General features: G+C 40.3%; 1 protein-coding gene across 1 annotated transcript in view; it reads left to right on the forward strand.

Annotated features, from left to right (window-relative positions):
- LCP2 (lymphocyte cytosolic protein 2) overlaps positions 1–15675 on the forward strand; it is a gene marked incomplete at both ends in the record, with an annotated part of 49463 nt that extends 33788 nt beyond the window's left edge. Inside the window, 8 exons of the mRNA XM_084243183.1 lie at positions 1958–1988; positions 4114–4126; positions 5107–5236; positions 7830–7883; positions 11284–11368; positions 11951–12028; positions 13759–13914; positions 15553–15675. Coding sequence (XP_084099309.1) covers positions 1958–1988; positions 4114–4126; positions 5107–5236; positions 7830–7883; positions 11284–11368; positions 11951–12028; positions 13759–13914; positions 15553–15675 — 670 coding nt within the window. The remainder of the gene's footprint in view (positions 1–1957; positions 1989–4113; positions 4127–5106; positions 5237–7829; positions 7884–11283; positions 11369–11950; positions 12029–13758; positions 13915–15552) is intronic.
- Positions 15676–23287: the final 7612 nt, after the last annotated feature.

Raw genomic sequence — 23287 nt, forward strand, 5'->3', positions numbered from 1 at the left:
CACACTTCAAGAGTGAAAATCTGAGTGTAATTTTCTTTAAGTTTGTGACCAGTATATATATGTTTTCCAAAAGCACAGAAATTAGCTTGCTCATGGGCTCAGTCTATCACCATCAGGGAGGTGATCTACATAACAAGCAATGACCATTATAGAAGAAAGAAGGAAGTTTAGAAAGACAAATAAGGGATTAAAGTTTGTAGTTCTAGGAAGAGGGATAAGATTTTTAGCATTCTTGTAGTGGTTCTTGGTGGTCATTATCTTTTGATAAGCTTCTGCCTTTTCAGGGAACTTCCGCTGCACTTCCTCTGCTTCAGGCTGTTCTCCCCCCGCGGCTGGTTGCCCAGCCGGATCTAGGGACCGTGGCAAAAGCCATTCCTAAAGATCACTGCGGGGGGAGGTGCAGCAGGTAGGGTTTTGCTGTTCTCCCCCTGCGCGCTGGTTGCCCAGCCGGACCTAGGGACGGTTAGCCCTAAAGGTCACTGCAGGGGGAGGTGCAGCAGGTCCCTTTTAAGAAAATGCCGTTCTACCAAAGAAATGAGCAGAGCGCTGCTTCATGGGGCATGACTGCCATTTGTAGAAAACTTATCTTCCAGAGACAGATTCGTGGTCACGTTCCTACCGTCAGCATAGTAGGAAACGTACCTACCATTTTCTTGACAGAGGTAGCAGAGAGAAAATAATTGGGTCACTGTGCCCTCTTTCCTGCTCAGCCGTAATTTGTAATGGCCGAATCCTGCGGTCTGTTCCAGTATTTCTGGTTTTACATAGAGTCTTTTGGGCCCGATATACCAAATAGCACAAATGTATCTGGGATCGGACTCAACTGCACTATTTACTAAGGACAGCGTCAAGGCTTCTGTTTAGTTCATTTTTGTAATTAGGATTCAAAAGACCCTTGCTTGGCTAGTGAAGGGATTCAATCAGAGCCAGGGCTAGGGTATGCCCACAATACTCTCAGTCATCCCGTTCACATTCTCATGGGATAGTTTAGAAAATCAAGATGGATGAAAAATATATCATAATGAGTAGCAACATTTTATTTTAATTTTTTTAAAGATTTATTTATTTATACATATAAAAACTGGGGTATAGGTCAGAGGTGCGGGGGGTGAGAGGATTGACCAGAGACAGAGTGGGGAGCAGAACGGGTGGATTGACTGAACTACATTGCTGAGGGGAGCAGTGGGTAAACAGGCGAGGTCTGCTGCACCATGTGGGTAGCTCCCTGGCCTGGGATCAAACTCGTGCTGCAGTGGCTGGGGACAGCTTCATAGGTTGTGTCTTAACCCCTTGCACCACCAAGGCAGCCTGAGTAGCAACATTTTAAATAAACATGGGGTGAGATGATGAGTCGTGAAACATCTGACAGATGGGAGATGTTGAACAGTGTCCTCCTCTGGCCTCTCTCTCACTAAGGGGAACATGATGTGGGCCCTGGGGTGCAGCTGCTGCAACAGCTTCAAGGCAGCTGTCTCTAAATCTGTTTAACTTGTTCAGTTCACCTGGGAAAAGTCTTAGAGCAGCAGCATTTTCCAACTGTCTTCACTTCACACCAGGGGTGAGAGCCCAAGATGATTGTTTTAAAACATCAGCAAAGGAGAATGTTATCTAAAATGTTTTCATTTGCTTGGAGAAACATCTACTCAGTGAAATTTAATAGCTACAAAAGAGTTAGTTTGCTGACCCAGCCTTTTTGGATGTAGATGTGTGTGTGTGTCATTATTTGCTGCAGTAGCTAAACAAAATTGGGGTTTGTCTAGTTCAGCTCCCAACAATAACAGAATACCGAGTCACCAAACCTTCCTTCTCCCTCTCCCTGTTTCTGCTGGAGTTTTTGGTTTTCCTGTTCCCATGCCTTGGTGGGTTTCATTTCTCCTTATTAAATTAAGTGACACTACATTCTGAGCAGGCTCTTTGGAACTCTTCATGCTCAGTTCTTTGCTCTAATTCATTTCAGGCCCGGATGGGGACCAGACAGAAGAGAGAATGTAAGTACAAAATGTCACCTCGTAAATGCTTAGCAGAGGGAGAGCCAGTATCGGCTCCTTGGAGGTCAGGGCTACATCTGTGGAGGTCAGGGCTACATCCGTCTCCCCTTCCATTGCAGTTCGGTGCAGAGCAAGGGTAAACCCAGCAGGCTGTTGATTCCTGGTGCTTGTTGGGGCCTCCATCTTTCCCTCCTGCCCTCTGTGCCACATTGTTTAGCCTGTATCCTCTTGGGAGCTCCCAGGGTGATTGGTTCAAGTGCAGCCCCTTTATTAAGTGGACATTAGCGAGGGGAAGGGCACGGGTGGATTGCATGTGAAGTGAGGGATGTCCTTGAGTCTAAACCTCAAAACAATATCCTTTTTTATATCTCCATGACCTGAAAAAAAGGGAAATAGCATTTACTGAATGTCTACTGCGAGCATATTGCCACGCTAACTACTTTTGGCTGACCAGCTGTTTGCTGGGGACTTTCCCAGTTTGAACCCTGAGAGTTGTATGACTTAGGAACGAGTCATTTTCAGGCGAACAAGACCAGGACTGTTGATCACCCCTAGTTTTAACATGCTTTGCATTTAATGGCCCTGTGAAGAATCATCTTCTTTTTCTAAGAGGAAAATAAGCTGGGAAGGGTGAGGATACTCCTTGCAAATTGCACAGCTAGTAAGTAGCCAGGAGCCAATCCAGGTCTGTCTGATTTCCTCTCACTCTAAATCCTCTGAAAACTGTCAAACCCTACATCTCTTCAAGGGCTCAGCCACAAGTGCCTGCATTTTCTTTAGCTCTGTGTTGATGGTAGGCTTGCTCAGATGAAGTGCTGAGGTATGATGGAGACTGGCAAACCCATCTCCAACGCGCTGACAGAATACCCCCAGGAATGAGTGTGGAGGTCAAGGGAAGAAAGTGGTTCAGGGAGGCTGAGGAGCCAGGGTGTCTTCGGAGAGGTGTGACTGGTGATCGTCATTGAATGCTGGGGAGGACACAGAGTCGAATCACCTGAACTAAGAAAGCCCAGGTGCCTCCCAGTCTCGGTATCCTGAGCAAGGCGGGTAGGGGGTGATACGCATGGGACCAGCAGGAACAGCAAGGACGGCAGCTCAGTTGCAAGGCCATAAGGACGGAGGGGGTGAGGTTGAAAGCCAGGGTGACATCACATTTCTGAATTTTTTAGTGTCTGAAAGGGTTGACACTTGTTCTTCTGAGAATCTGGGAGTCTTATGTTCTTGAATGAGAGGAGACATGCAGCGGTGTTGACGAGTAGTTTCATTGTGAGGAGTTCTGTCGCCCAGCTAGGGCGAATGCTTCTGGCTGTGGTCCTTCTTGTCTTGTCTCAGTGGCAGGACAAATAACAGCTAACAGAACCCATAGGAGGCACAACTTAATCCGTTCAGCAACACTTAGATGAGGTAACATTTCATCACCACGGAGTTGGCCTAACAAAATAAATCCAAGTAGGCAATTTAGGTCTACTCCCCAATGGTAAAATTGTTTCTGGCTCACCAAACATTATCTTTTATCTGATGGGTAGAGCAAATAGCCCCTCCCTTGCCTGTTTTATAAGATTGCCCTGAAGATAAATATGCTGAGTGAGATAGACACACCTTATAAACCACATTATAAGTAATTATAACAAATTGTTTTTAAGAGGAGTGGCCTTTGCAAAACAGGGTTCCTAAAGAAAGCCAAGCTTTGGATCAAGCAGATTGGGATCGAATCCATTTTGAGGCCCCTGGCTAGTTAGGGACCCATCCTGGACACTGTGTTCCTGTTTGCAAAATGAGATTATTAAACCCTTGAAGGGTTGTCAGGGGGATGGGATGAAATATCACGTAGAAATTTTTGGGGTGCTTAGTAGATATTATCATTGTTTTTGTATCTTTTAGGCATCACAGAAACTATTCTATGCCAAGTATACAAGGAGAGTCTCAGATTGGCTGGTTGGTCCTTAGATGATAATGTAAATCAAGAAATCATAAACCAATTAGCACAATAATTGTCCACAATATTTTCCAAAATATATTTATTATGCTAATGACAGACATTTCTATGTTTGAGAAATGCTGTTCTCTTAAGAACCATGTTTTGATGATAAATTAATGTCATTTTTTTCCCCTTTTCTCCAACCAGGATGAAGATGATGGTAAGTTCAGAAAATCTTCCTTATAATTTATAACTCATTACTTCATATTTTTTGTTCTCACAAGTGCAATTATTTAGAAACCCCATAGAACTGATTATAATTGTTAAATTAAGTAGAAATATATCAGTTTGTATAACTGCATAACTTTAATAAAATGGAAGTAGTTGACTGGGTTATCAAGAGAAGTGTTAAGTTCATGCATGGCAGTGCAAATTACTTTTTTTTAAGTCTTTCTTTAAATTTTCTTTTCAAGTTTTTTTTTTTTAAAGATTTATTTATTCATACAAGAACCGGGGTACAGGCCAGATGTGCGGGAGGGTGAGAAGATTCACCAGAGACAGAGCGGGGAACAGAACAGTCAGACTGATTGAAATACGCTGCTGAGGGGAGCCGCGGACGAAGCAGGGGAGGTCTGCTGCACCATATGGGTATCTTCCTGGCCCGCCAGGATTGAACCAGGCCTGCAGAGTCTGCAGACAGCCTCACAACACTGCGCTCAACCGCCTGCGCCACCAGGGAGGCCCGACAGTGCAATTACTTAATAGAACAGTGAAGTTAAAATTGGATGTGTAGTTTCATAGGAAAATTTCTAATATTTATGCCCTCTAACACTGTGGACAAAGAATCACTAGCTGCAGATGAATAAAACAGCATAAATGTGGTTTCACAAAACAAAATGAAACTTGTGAATCATTTCTGAAAGTCATATGGTTTCCAATTTTCTGCCAAGTTAGCATTTCAAAAATGAAAAAAAAAAAAGGTATTATATAGAGAGAATGGCATAAAATGGCAGTATTTTTTAATGCATCCTAAAGTAGCAGAGTTCTATCCTCTCACTTCCAAATTCCATTTGATCTTGGACTTTAAAAAAAAAAATCTCCTTTAGACCAGCTGTTTTAACTGGAGAGCAGTTCTGGAATGTCTCTAGTGATGATTGGATCCTGACAATCTACTTTATTTTTTCTCCCTCCTCCCTGCAGTGCATCAAAGACCTTTGCCCCCACCAGCCCTGCCCTCGGTGAGCTCCAACACTTTCTCTTCAAGACCTACCAAACAAACTTCCAAGTACTCCCTCCCGGCACCTCACGTCCCTGGAGGGTTCTCAGACAGGTTTGTGGCAGTGTCTTCATATTCTAACTTAACACAACATCTGGTTCTGCTTGTGCTGTGCTGGTGCCGGGAGGGTTGAAGAAAAGAGAAATGAATCAGTGGTAGTAGGGCCAGAACATTTTGGATCTTAAGAAACCAAATCAAGCTGATCATAATGCTTGTTAACTCATTGCTTGTTTCTGAGTCTGTGTCCACCCCAGAAAGAGTGGACCCTTTAGCAGGAATTGGGGAATGTTTTCACTTTGTGAGTTAAAACTCCAGAAACCCAATTAATTTAGAGGTGCACTTTATTCCATTGCTCTTTGCTTTATTGTGCTTCACAGATATGTTTTTTTATGAGACTGTCCACCAGCAGAAAAGATTATGATTTGCTAAAGGCTCAGCTAATGGTTAGCAGGTTTTAGAAATAAAGTATTTTTCACGTTGTTAAGGTACATTGTAGTGGGAGGGACAACATGCGTTCGCATATCTAATAGAGTAGAGTAGTATAAATATAGCTTTTTTATGCACTAGAAAACGAAAAAACAAAAAATCCAACACCGTGTGATGTGTTTTATTGTGATATTATTTTATTGTGGTGGCCTGGACTGAACGCACAGCATCTCTGATGTATGCCTGTACTTAGGAGTTCATCCCGTATCTTGGATGCATAGACTAAGAAAATGTAGCTTGCAATTGGTGGAGTCTAAAAATTTCCTTGGGGCTCCTCTGGTGGTGCAGGCGGTTGAGCGCAGTGCTGTAAGCTGTCCACAGCCTCTGCAGTGTGGGTTTGATCCCTGCCGGCTGGGGAGATACCCGCATGATGCAGCAGACCTTTCCTGTCTCACCTGCTGCTCCCCTCAGCAGTGTATTTCAGTCAGTCTGCCTGTTCTGCTCCCTGCTCTGTCTCTGGTGAATCCTCTCACCCTCCTGCACATCTGGCCTGTGCCCCAGTTCTTATATGCATGAATAATAAATCTTAAAAAAAAAAAATTTAAAAATTAATTAAAAATAAATAAATAAATAAAACCTATGAAGGAAAAAAAAAAAAAAAACACTTTCTTTGCATGGGCTCTGTCCCAGCAGGTCTGCTTTCTTAGAAGCCACCCGGTTTTCAGGCCCCCCAAGTGAAGCCAAGGCACCAACAGGAGAAAGACAAGATCATTTCTCCCTCAACAAGTCCACAGGCCTCCTCCTGGTGTCCCCAAGACCTCCAGACTTTGGGGTCACCTTTTCTTTAATATTCAGAAGGAGAGTGCCAGTCCCCACCCTAAACATGGGAGAAAACTTGAACTACCAGCAAGACCTTACTGCTCCTGCCAAACATCTAGGAGGATTCTCAAGTTTTCATTTCCCCTGGGTGCCTCTTGCTCTATTTTCTGCTGCTGCTTCTAATTTCCAGCTGATTTTTTTTTCTTCTACTATGTCTGCCATTTTCTCATGCTGCTTCATCCCACTCTGGTCCCTTCATTCTTGCAAAATATCACTCACAGAGAGGGCTGCACAGGGCAGACCTTTACAGAAGGTGTAGGTGAGTGGGGGGCAGAGCAGCATTCCAGGCCGCAGGCCCTCCCTCCACCCCAGCTCTGGGAAGGTTGTTACTATCACACAGCGCCATCAAGCCAGCCCTCTGTTTCTCAGCCACCCTGCTCTATAGCCCTTTAGATACTGGGGACTTCACTGGTTGCAAACAACCTTGCCATTAATATATTTTCCCAGCTGAAAGACAAGTGCTCTCCCCAGAAGGCTTCTGCCTTGATCCAAAGGCAAAGGCCTCAAACTACAGTGACGTTTTTAAAAAAGATTTATTTATTTATACAAGAACCAGGCTACAGGCCAGATGTGCAGGAGGGTGAGGGCATTCACCAGAGACAGAGTGGGGAACAGAACAGGCAGACTGACGAAATACACTGCTGAGGGGAGCAGCGGGTGAGACAGGAGAGGTCTGCCGCACCATGTGGGATTCTCGCCTACTAGCGGGGATCGAACCCGTGCTGCCGAGGCTGCTGACAGCTTCTCAGTGTGGTGCTCAATTGCTTGCACCACCAGGGAGGCCCTAAAATAACTTTTAAATACCTGTAACACTGTTTTTTGTTGTTTTGCATTTGGGTTTGTATGTGTGAAACTCATTAGACTTTGGGATGTTCCACTTGGAACCACAGTGAAATATGTTAGTTCCTTCTCTTCTCAGCTCCTATGGTTTTGGGTGTGGGGACTGGGGGGAAAGTGCAGTATCCCCACTTATCCATCCATCTGTGGTGTCAATCCACAGTTCAAAAAATGATATATAATAAGCTAGTTTAAGGGAGACCACATACATACAACTTTTAGACAACAAATTGTTCTTAAATTTCTATTTGACTATTAATTATTGTTATTAGTCTCTTACTAACTAATCATAAATTAAAATTTATCATAGGTATGTATGAATGGAAAACAAATTGTTTATTTGGGGTTCAGTACTATCCATGGCTCCAGGCATCCTTGGGAGGTCTTGGATGTAGCCTATTAACAAATGAAGCAGCCTCTGTAGTTCAGTTTCCCTAGCCCAGCCTCCCCATTGGGTCCCTTCACCCCCAACCAACTTAAACCCCTTCTTTTTCTGTCTCCACAGTAACAGTGGTTTTCTACAGAGTGCCTCCCTGCCACCATACTTCCCTCAAGGTTTGTACTTGGGGCTCTGTGACCTCCGCCAGGCACACGTCTTCGTGACTGGGTTACCAACCAGAGCCTTTTGGCAAAGGTTTTGTTTTTTCCTAAAAGCATCTGACTTCCTCATTCAGCATGAATTCAGTTTCATCTGTGCACCAAGGGCTGTTAAAATGATAGGATGCCACATAAAACACCACACACACACACGTACACACACACACATCCCCCTCAGGAAGCTCTTTTGGCCTTCATCTCCCTACACAGAACTTTTCTCCCGCATTTTTATATATCTGGTGCTCAGACTGGTGCTTGTCTTTCTCTGTAGTTTTGAGTTTCTTATAATGAATCTACCCTAGAATTACAAGTCGAGGAGCATATTTGAAGAATAGCTCAAGAAAACTCAACCCCTGATATTCGGGTTCTCTAAGCAATGGTGAGGACTTACATTTTTAATAATACCTCCTCTGGGTGTCCAATATAAATATCTGCTTAAAGAGTTCTCAGATGTGCATACTGATCACCTGAGACTTGAATTAAAATGCAGATTCTAACTCAGTGGGTCTGGAGTGAGACCTGAGACTCTGCATTTCTAACAAGTTCCCATGTGCTATTGATAATGCTGGTCCATGGACCACTTTGAGCAGCAGCCAAGGCCTACATGGTAGCACTAGATTGTGTTTCTTTCTTTTATCCTTAAAGCCTTGGGAGTGACTGACACTTGGTAGGCACTTTTAAAAAGTTTGTTGAATGACTGAGTGTCTAATGATTGTGGACATTTATCCAACTCCTGTAAATAGAGGACCCCGTCCTAATGTTGTCAGAATTCTGATTTATTTTCCAAAAAAAAAAAAAAAAAAAAAACACTAAAAAATGTGAAATCCCCTGTTTTATAAAGATTGGCTTAAAAATTTTTCAAAGCTGTGAGGGACAAACAAAACACTTTTTTGCAGTCCACGTGCAGCAACACCACTGTGTGTTACAGGGAAAAGTAAACTGCGTTAGTGAGTATGAATTATAGCTAAAGAGGAAACACGTTTTCAGGAGCACATCTACTGCATCAGTTGCATCATCCCATGTGGGTGAGACCCTACTGCGGACACCAGTGAAACCCATTTAGTTACTACTTTTTCCTAAAATTTTGGGGTTAGAGTGTCCATATGCACCTCAAGGCTTCAAAACCCATCTCCACCCACCCAGCACCCCCACCCCCGACCCCGTCTGCACTGCTTTTTGTCTTCACTGCTTTTTGTAAACTCACATTATGTTTCTTGCCTAGTCCCTGTAGGTATCTGAGCTCCACAAACTTCACTTATAGCAATATTTCCTAAAGTAGATTCCACAGACACCTGATTTTTTTTTTATTTTTATAGAGGCATGTTTTTATTCATTTATTTGTTTGTTTTGTTTGTTTATACATGCACTGGGTACAGTCAGAAGCGCGGGAGGGTGAGAGAATTCACCAGAGCCAGAGCGGGGAGCAGAGCAGGCAGAAGGACCAAAGCACACTGCTGAGGGGAGCAGCGGGCGGCAGGAGAGGTCTGCGCGCCATGTAGGACCCTCCTCCGGAGGCCGGGGAGCAGCCGGGGATCGAACCGGTGCCGCAGAGGCTGCAGGCAGCTTCGCAACCCAGTGCTCAACCGCTGCGCCACCGAGTTGGCCCACAGACACCTGGTTTTGTGGGTAATGATAGGGATTATTTATATAAACCACTGGTTTATTCTTTTGGAGAATACTACCTTAATCAAAATTGATCCCTTTTCTCCTAAGACTTGTAGGATACCTGGTCCTCAGTCTTTCTCACTGGCTGCTCCAGTGTCAGGAAGGCAAAGGATGTGTTATGTATTGTCCAAAAACCTCCCTTGAGGATCTAGGCAGGAAGTGCATGCGCATGGCCATCATGAATCATGACCTATGACCTATGACCTATGGCAATGGCCTGCATTGTCATGCAATACAAGCCCTGATTATCTCACTTTCCTGTATGGTTAGATTTCATCCATTCAACAAACATTATCAAATGCTTGCCATATTAGACTGCAAAGGGTGGGAACAGGGATGGCCTTTTCAGGTACTGGGAATCTTAAGAAAGAAGATAGCAGCCTAGGGCCATCCTGGTCTGCTTATTTAGAAACAACAGGGATGGCCATCTTAAATATTCCTGATGTCACAGTTCAGGAGACTTGAACCCTAGCCAGGTAGCTACTCACTCGGTGGTGTGTGGCAGATGCTTGGTGCCATATTGTAGATGAGTAACAACCCTAGCACAGGATCACCTGGGTGCTTGTTAACGTGCAGATTCTGGGTCCTGGAAGATTCAAAATCCTTCAGGAATTTTTTTTGTATAGAGTAGTATTTGGGACTTCAGGATCAAGTGGAGGCCCTGCCAGGTAGACCGCGCAATTTATTTAGACTCTGAATCTCTGTTTCCTTCTATGCCAAGTGAAGATAACACCCACCTGTTGTGTTGCTGTGAGGATTAAAGGAAGTGTGCACAGGTGTCTTATTTAAGGCCTGGACAGGGCAGGGCTGAATAAATATTGCCGAATGAACAAAATAATGACTCATGAATAATTAGGAGAACACGCAGCTCACAGAAATTGTCAGTTTATAAACAGCTGTTCTGGCACATAGAAAACAGCCTTGGCAATTACAAATCAACACAAACAATCAGACCTTTCTTGAAATTAGGCTACACATTCTCCAAAAGTTTCAGGGAACTGAAAACAAGAAAAAAAGGGTTAGAGAAGGTGCAAGGTAAGAGCAGGGTAATTTATAGGTACACAACAGACTTCTTGAATCTCTGGTTAATCTGTAGGGTCTTCTATGTGAGTTTGAAGAGTGCTATCTCTTTAGAAAAATTCCGTAAAGAACAGAGCTAGAAAATTCTGTTTCTGAAAACTAACTGTATTCTCAAAGCAATTTCACCTTGTTTTGGGTAATGCACATTTCTTTTTGTGAAAACGAAGAGACTAGAACTTATCTTTATTAAGCATTGGCACCACACCAGTGGCCGAGAATCCACTCTGAGTGTGCTGAATCAGGAAGAATTTTATGAAAAGATCTGTCTCTTAAATATTCTTTTTAACAGTCATATTAAAATGACTGTGACTTTTGCATAAGTGGATCTAGCCACATTATTTTATATAACATGCACATTTGAGAAATCACGCAAATCTGTGCTGCTGTTCTCTGAACTTCCCTGACATGATTACAGAATAATGCCTGAACAGCCCTTGTGGTTTTGAATGGAGAAAATTGTTTTTGAAGCTAGGGTTTCTTGAAATGTTAACCACTGGGAATGACAACAAGAGGGTTTGGGGATAAGGGGTCGAAGGGGGGAGAAGCGTTATGACAGAATACTAACTTATGACAGTGTATTAACTTACAAAATGCTGTCCTTTTGAAGGCTCGAGCAGCAGAATGCAGCCTAGAGTTGATAACAGGAACTTCTCCTTGCCAGTTCCAGGCAAACATCGGCCACCATCTCCCGAGGAAGAAGAGGTAATAAACTTTATGTTTGTATTTGATTTTATTTCCCCCCACCAAATGAATCAGCAGAAACTACCATTGCATATTTGTTTGTACTTGAATCGTCCATTGGCCTTAATATTTTTTTAAGTGAAAAAATTAAGGGAGGATTCAGATGAAGAATCTTGGTGTTATTTCAGACTCTTCTAGTGGAAACTGTGTTTTGCATATAACAGTGAGAAAAATAATAGTATTTTCACCTGTTTCCTAGTTTATGAGCTTAAATAAGTTATTTAACTGCTCATTAACCCAGTGTTTTCATGAAGTGTATTATTATTCTCAACTAAAGAATTGATGACATTTGTGTCTTCAGAAGTGCCCTTATATGAGAAATGTTTTGTCATGGCTATTGTGTCATGATAAAAAGAAGTTTGTACAAACTATCTACTTAGCCCCTCACCTGAATGATTCTGGATTCATATTAAGAAAATTGATGTTTTAAACTTCATGGAATTGAGATGGTGATTTATGGAAATGATTTTTTTGGAGGATTTTCTTTTCACTTATATATGTAACTGCAAAATTTATTCAGTTTTTAAAATTTTACCTCTTCAGAATCCATTAAATGAAGAGTGGTACGTTTCTTATATTACCCGACCAGAGGCAGAAGCTGCTCTTAGGAAGATAAACCAGGTACTGTGCTAAAGCTAAAGTAGCTATAAATATTAATAGAAGGAGAAAAAAAGGCACTGACTTATTGAGTACCACGTACAGGCTAGGAATTCTGCTAGGTGCTGTTTGCTGTTATGCAGAGCAGACTCCTTAGTGCCAGCTTCACTCCACCATCATCCATAGCAATGATACCTAAGGCAGTGGGGAAAATCAAAATTAAGAGAGTTAATATGGCTGCCAGAATATTAAGAGATTTTATTAACAAAAAGGGTCTGTCTTGTTGGAGGAATCAGACACTGCCAAAAGACTCTTTCCCCAGTTTTCTAGCATCTTCTGGTACCATCTTCCTTTTATTGCACAGTTGCTTTCCACACTGATGTGAAGGGACCCATATCAAGAGAGACAGCAGCAACGCTTCGCAATTTCCCTTAGAAATTTCTGGCTGTCCTTGCACATGAAATGTCTTAACCCGATTTCCCATGGTTCAGTGCTGAACCTTAACCTTAAATTCATCAGAGAGGGGAAATCAAAGATCCTTTGTCTCACATCTTGAGTCTATAACATTCATTCTTAATCTTTGCCATACATTTAAATCATTTGGGGAACTATAGAAATTTCTGATTCCTGGGTCTCACCTCATTTAATTAGAGTGCTGGAGAAGTCTTTGAAATTCCTCAGGTGATTCTAAAGTGAAGCCAAAACTGGGAATCACAGAGACAGGGGTATATTTATTTAACAGATGTGTTCTGATGGGTATTTACCCAATTAACTTGGAATAACAAGAACAGAGGAAAGCCCCTATTGCAGATCAAAGATTATTTAAAGCCTTCTGCTTCAGTACACAGAGGAGAGGGTTATTAAAATGTATTCATACTAATTAGTTCTATTTTAATATTAGATCTTCACGGTCTTCATATTATGTGACAATAAAAATTGGTGGAATGATTTTAAAATACAGGCCAAATATCAACACTCTTTAATAAATGTCGGAAAAAAAGAGTGATAAGAACATAGTTTACATACAGTTTTATTCAGATGTATATATGGTAATGAAACATCTAAGATCATGATTTGAAAGTGGGTGAATTTATTAAATACTTGGGCGTTTTCTGACTTGGGGTATGGAAAGAAAAGGTTAGGGAATTAGCTTCCAGGAGTATGAAGCTATAACTTCAGTTTACCAATGAAATCCTTATTTTGTCTGGTCCCCTTATCCACTCAGCTTCCTATTATTTGTTTTATTCCTTTTTTTGCATAAAAGATCTGGGGTGTAGGCCAGAGATGTGGGGGATGAGAGGGTTCACCAGAGACAGAGTGGGGAGCAGAACAGGCGTATTTGCTGAAATGCACTGTTGAGGGGAGCAGCAGGTGAGACAGGAGAGGTCTGCTGCGCCATATGCGGGTCAGCCCCCTGGCCTAGCATTGAACTCAGGCCATAGAGGTGATAACGCTGAGACTTAACCTGAGGCTACCAGGGAGGACCCCTTATTTGTTTTATTCTTGACAAAGGGATTTCTTTTTCATCAAGAGACTTCCAAAAGCATTTCTTTGATATAATCTCTGCTGCTTCTTTCCTGCCAGCCTATGTATCTATGGCATGTGGGACCTGTAGCTGTTTGGGGAACTGAGTATCTGCTGACTTGTCAACTGATAAGTTTCCAAGATCCCCAAGGAGGCTGGTTCTGCTTCTCTTAGAGGCAACAGAAGTATTGACTTACTGCTCCCATAATGACAAGAATTTATCCTTTTAGGATGGCACATTTCTGGTCAGAGACAGCTCTAAAAAAACAATAACGAATCCGTACGTCCTCATGGTATTGTACAAAGACAAAGTTTACAACATCCAGATCCGTTATCAAGAGGAAAGCCAAGTTTACCTGTTGGGAACAGGACTTCGCGGGAAAGAGGTAAGGACCTCCAGTTGAAAAATTCCCCTTCACCCCCTCCAGTTCTCTTTTTTCCTCTCTCTGCATACCCACCTGCATGGGACCTTGGTGTCCATTCTCTATGGCACCCTCGGAATTAAATCGTGTTAGTGTAGTTCTAATTCACTTACTGGAAGGAAAAAAAAAAGTTAACAGTAGCTACCTCTGCTATAGGAATCCTTCTTGTATTTTTTATTCCAAATAATCTGAAACAACTACATACCTTTTCAAATAAAAAAGACCAACATTTAAAAACTTTTTAAAAAATCCCATTAGATGGTGTTAAAGGCAAGTCCTTTCTATCATTCGTCATCGTGACAAAACTTAAGGTTCAGCATATTTATAAATCAGCTAATTTTTAATCCACATTTGAAAAGGCAAAAAAAAAAAAGAGAATTCTGGGGGTGATTATTTAGTTATTTGGATGCTTTTTTTTTTTTTTTTTACTGAAAATGGAAGTTTTCCCACTAAAGGCTGTCCAATTGCCAAAAAATGTTCTTCTGTTCCACCAAGCTTTATGCTGATCGCTTTTTGGGTGATCATCAGAACTGGTAATTTTGAAAATTGCCTTTTGCAAGGATGTTAAGAGCTAAATTTAATGCCCTAAATATATTCTTTAAGATCAGAGTTCCAGGAAGATAATCAACTAAATCAAACATTTCTAGACAAACAACTCACCTATAACTTCTACTTTACTCCCAATATTTCTCAGCTCTGGTTACTGTAAATAAGGATAAAACACATGATTTTAATCAAATCTTTGAATCAGTGTGGATAGAGTTGCATAGGTCCCTTAGCAGCAAAAATGTGTCCCCTCAGCGTTTCTCTTGGTCTCGTGTGAAAACACCCAAAAACAAACCACTCACTGCAGCTGCCCTGGAGGGAGGCACCCAGTACAGCAGTCTTAGGGGAAGAGCATAATCCTGTCTGGAGTATCAAGGTGACTTCTGTCCCAAGTCTAGAAAGATGGGTGGACTTTTCCTAGTCTGGCAGTCAGGGTAAAGTGATCGAAGCAATTGATGCAAAGACTTGGCTGCAGAACTTTTGTGAGTGTGGAGGTGGCGGTGGGGGCACAGGAGAGAGATTGTAAAGAAACTCATATGTCTGCTACAGATATCCCTTCAGACACCAGGGATGCTGGACACCTTTTCATCCCTCCTTCCTCCACACTCTTAGCAATTGAGAGTGAAATAGGAATACAGAAACCAAAACCAAAAAGATGAAGAGAGCAATCAAAATTAGAATGTTTGGGGTAACATTAAGACATAATTATATACAACTATGTGTATGTATGATTATATTGAAAGCTTCTGTTTTATATATGAAACTTGAATATATTAATTTATATATACTAAAATTCTAATTATATTCTATATCATGTAAGTATATACTAATATATAGTTAATAATAGAGATTCTTTTATCTGTGGATTATTGGATGATGGTTAGGAATTACATTTTCAAAGTTCTACACCAGAAATCATTAAAATATTTGCCATATTTTATGTTTTTTCCTACAACCCTCATAACTGAAGAGGTAGGATATGTTACACAGATAGCAAGGTGAAATACATGCCACTCACTCCAAGATTGATTAATGTCCCTATTTTGAACCTTTCAGGACTTTTTGTCTGTCTCAGATATTATTGACTACTTCAAGAAAATGCCACTTCTGCTCATTGATGGGAAAAACCGAGGTTCCAGATACCAGTGCACGTTAACGTACTCTGCGGGCTGTCCCTAGCAAGTTAGCCAAGTGCACCAACCTTCCTCCTGCCTCTGTTAACAGCATGGGAAGATTAAGCAACCCTGGTGAAGGAACAAACACTTAGAACTGAATCAAACACCTCAATTTTAATGCAAGTTTTTGCCCTTTCATTTAAAAAGCAAAGTGTTTGAAATGAAGTCTGTCAATATCCCATAATTTATTTATTCTTCTTCAGTGTCTGTAAAATGCATGAGTAGTGATGTTCACACTTGAAATCTAGTTGTGCACTGTAATAATTCATTTTAAAAAATGTTTGTTTTGAATACCCATTTCAAAGGACAGTGATTTAAACAATTATGGAAATAATTTGGAGCAAGTTAAAAAACATTGAAACAGTAATCGTTTTTGGTTCCACATGAAACTGATTTTTGTGTAGCCAAAGCTTTGTCAGAAACAATCATCAGTTTTATATATGTAATTTAAAAATTACTAAAAATTCACATTTTTAGTAATTTAAGAGGTTTCACAGTTATTTCATTATTTTTTATTTGGCAGTGTTTGCTGGGGGGATTTTTGTGTACTTTTTTATGGAAAGATGAGTGTTTGGATAACTTCCTGAGATTAAAATTAATTTACCTTTTGCTTTACTTTTCGGCTCCTAAAACAACTTTATTGACTTTGTTATTTATCCATATTATATTTGTTTTAAAGCAAAATTAAGCTATAAATGTCAAAAGAAAACATTTTAAATTTAGAGATAAGGCTTTAGTATCAAATATATCTGGGCTGTCATATCCAGGCACCCACATCCCGCCTCCACCCCCCACTCAACTCTGAAACCATCTTCAAGTAATGTAGATTTTACCAAAGTCTTCCTGGAAGATGAAAGAACAGTGTACATACATGGAAAACTTTGATCCACCTTTTCTATTAGATTACTTTCTTTCTATTCTTCTGAAAACTCCCTAATATGCTCTTCTTCCTAATAAGGCTTTATTTATAAATCCTTCAAGCATTTCCTCTCTTTCCTTCAGTTTTCAGTCTAGCTTAACAGTTTTCAACCTAGCTTAAGGGAATAAGCATTTACAAAAACAAAAATCTGACATTCAGTTGTTCAGTTATTTTCCGTTGAGACCTTGCTAGTTATTCCATAACTTTTATTAACAACATTTTTTGGTTTCTTTACTTAGTATATAAGTGGCAAAGATTATATAGCATCTCCCTTTTTATGAGCTAATAGATCGTAAGAAGTGTTCTTGGAAGTCACTGGTTTAAACTGAGTATGTGGAGACTTAACCAATGACGATAGAAATGACAGTTCAGAATTTGAGAGTTCTTTTTTATTTAAGATTTATTTATGTATACAAGAGCTGGGGTAAAGGCCAGAGGTGCGGGGGCGGGGGGGGGGGGCGGAGAGGATTCACCAGAGACAGAGTGGGGAACAGAACAGGCAGACTGACTGAAATACACTGCTGAGGGGAGCTGCGGGTGAGACAGGAGAGGTCTGCTTGGCCATGTGGGTTTCTCCCTGGCCAGCTAGGGCTTGAACTCGTGCTGCAGAGGCTGTGGATTTCTTCATAGTGCTGTGCTTAACCCCTTGCGCTACCAGGGAGGCCCCAGAATTTGAGAGTTCTAAAAGTGAAAAAAATAATCTACATTCATTTACCTGTTTATTCAACAGCATGTTCAACAAGCATTTATTTACTGCTTGATGTGTGTTAAACACTGATCTAGGTGCTGGGAGGGGATAACAGACCCTATAAGTTCTGTTCTGGAGTGAGCTGGCCTTGAGTTTTGCTAGTGGTATTCTATCCTTTATGCTCAAAAATATCTAAAATAAAGGACACGGTAGATTTCAAAGTAGCAATTTGGTAGTGAGTTATATTTACAAGACAAATAAAGCTTATTGTTTTAAGTCTCCTATGGTGGAAAGGGACAGAAGTTGTAGGATAAAGTTATCCTAAAACCAAAAGCTATTCACTGTTAGGATTGAAGTAGTGGTGAACGTCTTATGTTTTATGACTGTAACATTCCTTCTCCCCTTCCTCAGACCATGGCAACTCCATTCTTTTGGTGGGGCTGTACCTCCTTTACCACAGAACTAGCATATGACCCCAGTCTCCCCAATCACAGTTGCTCAACACTGAACATCTTAACCAAAGCTGGGCCAATCAGGGTCCTTCTCTGGAATGTTAGACAGATGGATGATTTTTTTTGAGGGGGTAACTCCACAAGGTAACCCTGTATACCTTCAGTGTCTGCTGCCATATCCTACCCCTTTCTACCTGCCATATGAAGGAAACCAGTCTATAAGAGAAGGGTATAAAGTCAATCCACAGAAACAGAAATAGGACAGAGAGATGCCCACACAATGTTCAAGTGAACTTGCGCTGTTCTGTCATTGGCTACTAGGAGAGATCTGATGAATATAAACTCATACCATCCACTTCTAATTTAGTAACTCTCTATCAATCTGGGCCACATTCAAACATGAGGTAAAAGATACGCAGTGCCCCAAGGCCAATTTTCTATATCCTGTTCTTGCCATTAGTGAAATTAGCCATTCTTTCAAACATTCTAACAACAATAAAATAGGCTTTAAGAATATGAAATTATTATTTATAATGTAATATTTTAAATTTATTTTTATTCTATTAAGTATACTAGTAAACTCAATTCTCCCAGATATGTGTGAATAATAAATAGTTAAATTCATAGCAAATAAATAAGAAATCAGACAGAAAAAATGTTGGAAGCAAGGGACATGTCTGATATTTCAGACTCTTCTGAGAGGGAGTTGTTTCTTTCTATTTTCTTTAAATCATCTGTCTTCATGGGTTGATTAAAATGTAGAGTAAGGTCACAAAGCAATAACTGGGAGAGCTCTGTATAAAACAAAATAAAAAGAAGACACTATATTGCAGCACACATATCACAGACACATTCTACTTTTAGTCATCTCCTAATTCTTAATGTAGCTTTCTTTTAAATGATTAGAGATCAAACCACAATTGAGGTGTGCCCGTTTGGGCTTAAAGTCATATTTATCTACTACAAAATAAGCATGAGAAAGATCTTCAAAAAGGGGTCTTTAGACCATTTTATCTGCATGTGACTAAACTGCAATTGAGTTACACAAATTTGATTTATCCTTTCTTAAACTTATTTTTACCTATAATACACACACATCGTATAGAGAATCAACTGACTTTTAGGGAATGTTAAAAAAAAAAGAGCAGTTCCTATTTCTCAAAGGCAACTTTTTTTTTTTAGCTCATTTTATTTTCCTCGCTTCGTGTGTATATGTTGAGTAAAAACACTTGTTTCAGGAGGTTGATATCCACCTCCATATTTCTAAGTGACATACTGATTTAATTTAAAAAAAATTAGATATTATCTGTTTCTTATTTTAGAAGATTAAGATAGAACATTTTTCACTCCACTCTCTATACTTGAGTACAATTTTTGTACTCAGTATTTAATATTAAAAAAGGTTATATTCTTCACAGCTGAACCATATGGGATGACATTTCCCTTCCTGCAAAATACCACCGAATCACAATAATTGTTTCCTTTTTTTCATGTTTATCACAAGTCTATTCTAAAATTCCTCTACTTGGGTAAATCTTCTCAGGTTAGCCAGATGCTGTACCTGTTATATTGTTCAACGTCTCCCAGTCTTGAGCCTTCTTATCTGCTCTAGTCTGGACAGTCTCCCTGTCTTCTTCTTGGAACTCACCTCACCACTATCCCTAGATGGGGTACTCTTTTTCCAGAATCTCTTATTTTTTCATTTTGGAGGAGAAAACAATTATATGTATCAAAATTTCTCTCTCCACACCAATGTTTAATAGATTGACTATATAGGGCCTCCCTTGTGGCACAAGAGGGTAAGTCTCAGCATTAAGCAGCTTTCCACAGCCACTGCAGTACCAGTTCCATCCCCAGCTAGGGAGAGAGAACTCACACAGCACAACAGACTTCTCCTGTCTCCCCTGCTGCACCCCTCAGCAGTGTATTTCAGTCAATCTGCCTGTTCTGCTCCCTACTCTTGTCTCTGGTGAATCCTCTCACCCCCCGCACCTTTGGCCTATACTCCAGTTCTTGTATGAATAAATAAATAAACCTAAAAAAAATAGATTATAGAAATTTAGATTGGAAATCATGTTTCCTCAGATTTGCAAAGGCACTGCTGCATTTTCTTCTAGCTTCCAGTGATACTACTGAGAATGCTCATCTGATTTTAATTTTTAATAACTGTGTTGTTTTTCTTTTTTTAAAAAAGCTTAAAGGTTTTTTTTTTTTCTTTCTTCCTCCAGTGTTCTAAACTTTCACAGTATTGCATTTTGGTATGGGTCTACTGTTCTTCATTGTTTTGGGCTCTTTCATTGTACAGCCCAATCTGTCAGCTGTGGAAAATGTTCTCAGATTTCTCTAGTCCCTCCCTGTCCACTGTTTATGTTCTTTGTAGCATCCTTATTTATTGGTTGTTGGGCATCCTTAATTGAGCTGTTTTTCCCTTAAATCTGTTATCTCTTTTTTGCTCTACACTCTGAAAAATTTCCACATTTTATCTTTAAACCTTTCTATCCAGTGTGTGTTGTAATTTTAATTTCCAAGAGCTTCCTTTTGTTCCCTACACATTCCTTTTTCACATTATCTTGTTCTTTTTTTCATGGTTATAACATCTCTTACTTCCCTATGGATACTGATAAGTTCTTTTTATTTATTTTTTTTATTTTAAAGATTTATTTATTTATGCATACAAGAGCTGGAGTACAGGCCAGAGATTTGGGGGGTTAAGAGGATTCACCAGAGACAGAATGGGGAACCGAACAGGCAGGCAGACTGAAATACACTGCTGAGGGGAGCAGTGGGCAAGACAGGAGAGGTCTGCTTCACCATGTGGGTTTCTCTCTGGCCAGCTGGGGATCGAACTCGTGCTGCAGAGGCTGCGGATTGCTTTATAGTGCTGTGCTTAACCCCTTGCGCCACCAGGGAGGCCCAACTGGTAAATTCTTAAAGAGTTTCATTCACATTTTATTTATATTGCTTCCTCATTGAATCAATTTACTGGTTTTGTCTCTGCTTTTCATTTTAGATGCTTTCCTCAAATACCTGTCATATTATAATTGTTTGCTCAGATTCAGACTGTGGTGCTAAAACTATGATCACAAGTTCTGTGCCCATAGTAGTCTATATTGCAGGGTCACGTGGCAGGGTAATTTGTTAGGAGAACTGCTGAATTAGCATCTTTAGACATTTCTTTTTGGCTGGTCAGATTCTTGAAAGAAAAATCTGCTTCTGGGTATAAATCTGACTGCCAATGTTTTGTTGCCAACAGGGAAAGAAAGCTGGAGCTCTTGCAATCAATATGTAAACTTCATACTAATGCCCTTCTTTTTAGTACAGTACTCTCCCTCTTGACTTGAGGCTAGTGGGTTCAGGTTACAGATCTCATTTTACTCAAAGAATAAACCTTAATCTTCTGTAAAAGAAAAAGTTGCCCAGCTATGTAGAGGGGAGGAGATATCATTCTTGATTGATGTCCTTCTTAATCAAACATTTAATCAGTCTTCATATTTTTAGCCCAAGTCTCATCCTAACTTCCAGATGATTCTGGTGCCATCAGGTACTGAGTCTCTGGAGTTATTTATGGCTTTACTCAGCCAGTTCATGATTCATATTTTTGGACTTCAACATTCTTCTGTTTGCTTACATCAGCTTTCTATTTTGTTAACTCTTTTTTGAAAGTTCTTTATCTTGTGGATTTTTGTCTCTTTAAAATCAATTTATCAAGTCAATGAGTGGTTAGTTAAGTGACTCTGTTAATGTTATGTCTATATGTCAATGGTAATATTTCTACATCATAAGGTTGTTGTGTAAATCTAGTCTAGTCCATTCATGGACTAGTATATGGATTACAGTAAATGCAATAAGTGTTAACTATTGACATTTTTACTAGTGAAAGAAATTGGGATAAAAGGATTATTCATTTACTCTTCTATTTTGCCAGTTCACCCTCCTATTCTAGCCTGGTATCCAGCTGCCTGATCCATACCATGGCTCTTCAGAAATATGTCTACCATATTTATTATTTCTATTTTACTTCATGAAAGTATAATTTGCAAACTGAAACTGTTAATCAAATTTGGGAGGAATCTAAAAACTTCTCTAATTTTTTTAAATGAATACAAGCATCCAGAATCAATTATTCATTTAGTAAAACATTTTCCAAGAACCTATTATATCAAGGCATAGTGTTAAGTGCTAGGAATACCCTTAAGAAGCTTATAGCTAAGTAGGGATAGAAACAGTAAGTAAAACAGTGATTACTACACAGTATGACAGATAAAATGAAAAGGTGAGTAATATGCTGGCTTAAAAAATTCTGCATTAGAAGTAACCTTTTAGTAAGTAGTGACTAGATCTGGTGGGGTGGAGGTAGGAATACAACAGGGGAATTTTAGGAGAGGCATTTGTTGAGGCACAAAAGCAAAAAGAACTAATGTGTCAATGAGCAAATGGTTTTCAATAAGGCTGGAACATATATACAACATGCAGGGAAAAAAGAATGAGGTAAGAATCTGGAGAAGTAAAATAGGGTCTAATCTCAAGAGTTCTTACAATTCATTCTAGGAGGTTTGGACTTTATCCTGAAGACAATGGTAATGAGGGTTTGTAGCAGATTAACATTTTAGAAAGCTAATCCTAGCTATAGTATTGAGATTGGTTTTAAGAGATGATGAAATAACCAGATTTATTTACATCAGACTTCTCAGAAACTTTAATATGTACTGTGAATTTGTGAGAGAAATATATAGCATAAAGCACTTTCCAAACTTATTTGATCAAAACATGAATTTCTTTTTATTGCACATCATCTACTTGTACCCTTTGAGAGAGCAGGGTTCACAGATCAAAGTCTGGGAAATGCTGCTCTAGGGAAAACATGTAGGAAAGGCACAGCAAGCACAAATCATTTGGTGCCTAACTAACAGCCACTACCCTCTTCTTCTTGGTGGCACAACTAGATTTCATTTGAGGTGATCCTCTCCCCAGCTCCAACAGTAACTCCTGATTGGTCCAAACCGATTTTGGCACTCCCATTCCCCTTGGCAGTGGCTGCTGCAGACATATGTATGCAGTGTAAATCTGGGCAACAAAAGGAAAGGGGAGGGCCTCCCAGGTGGCGCAGCGGTTGAGCGCTGGGTTGCGAAGCTGCCCGCGGCCTCTGCGGCGCCGGTTCGATCCCCGGCTGCTCCCCGGCCACCGGAGGAGGGTCCCACATGGCGCGCAGACCTCTCCTGCCGCCCGCTGCTCCCCTCAGCAGTGTACTTCGGTCCTTCTGCCTGTTCTGCTCCCTGCTCTGGCTCTGGTGAATTCTCTCACCCTCCCGGCTTCTGACTGTACCCAGTGCATGTATAAACCAAACAAACAAACAAACAAATAGATAAATAAATAAGACATGCCTCTAGAAAATTTTTAAAAAAAAAATAAATAAATTTGTTTTAAAAAAAAAAAAAAAGGAAAGGGGAATGTGCTGGAGGGATCTGAGGAAAGGCTTATATAAAGAGACACAGGCATATCTTTGCACAGGCAAGTATGCCGATAATGACCATGAGGAGTGATACAGTGAACATAACCA

The sequence above is a fragment of the Talpa europaea genome (genome assembly GCF_964194135.1).
Source record: "Talpa europaea genome assembly, chromosome: 9".
NCBI lineage: Eukaryota > Metazoa > Chordata > Mammalia > Eulipotyphla > Talpidae > Talpa > Talpa europaea.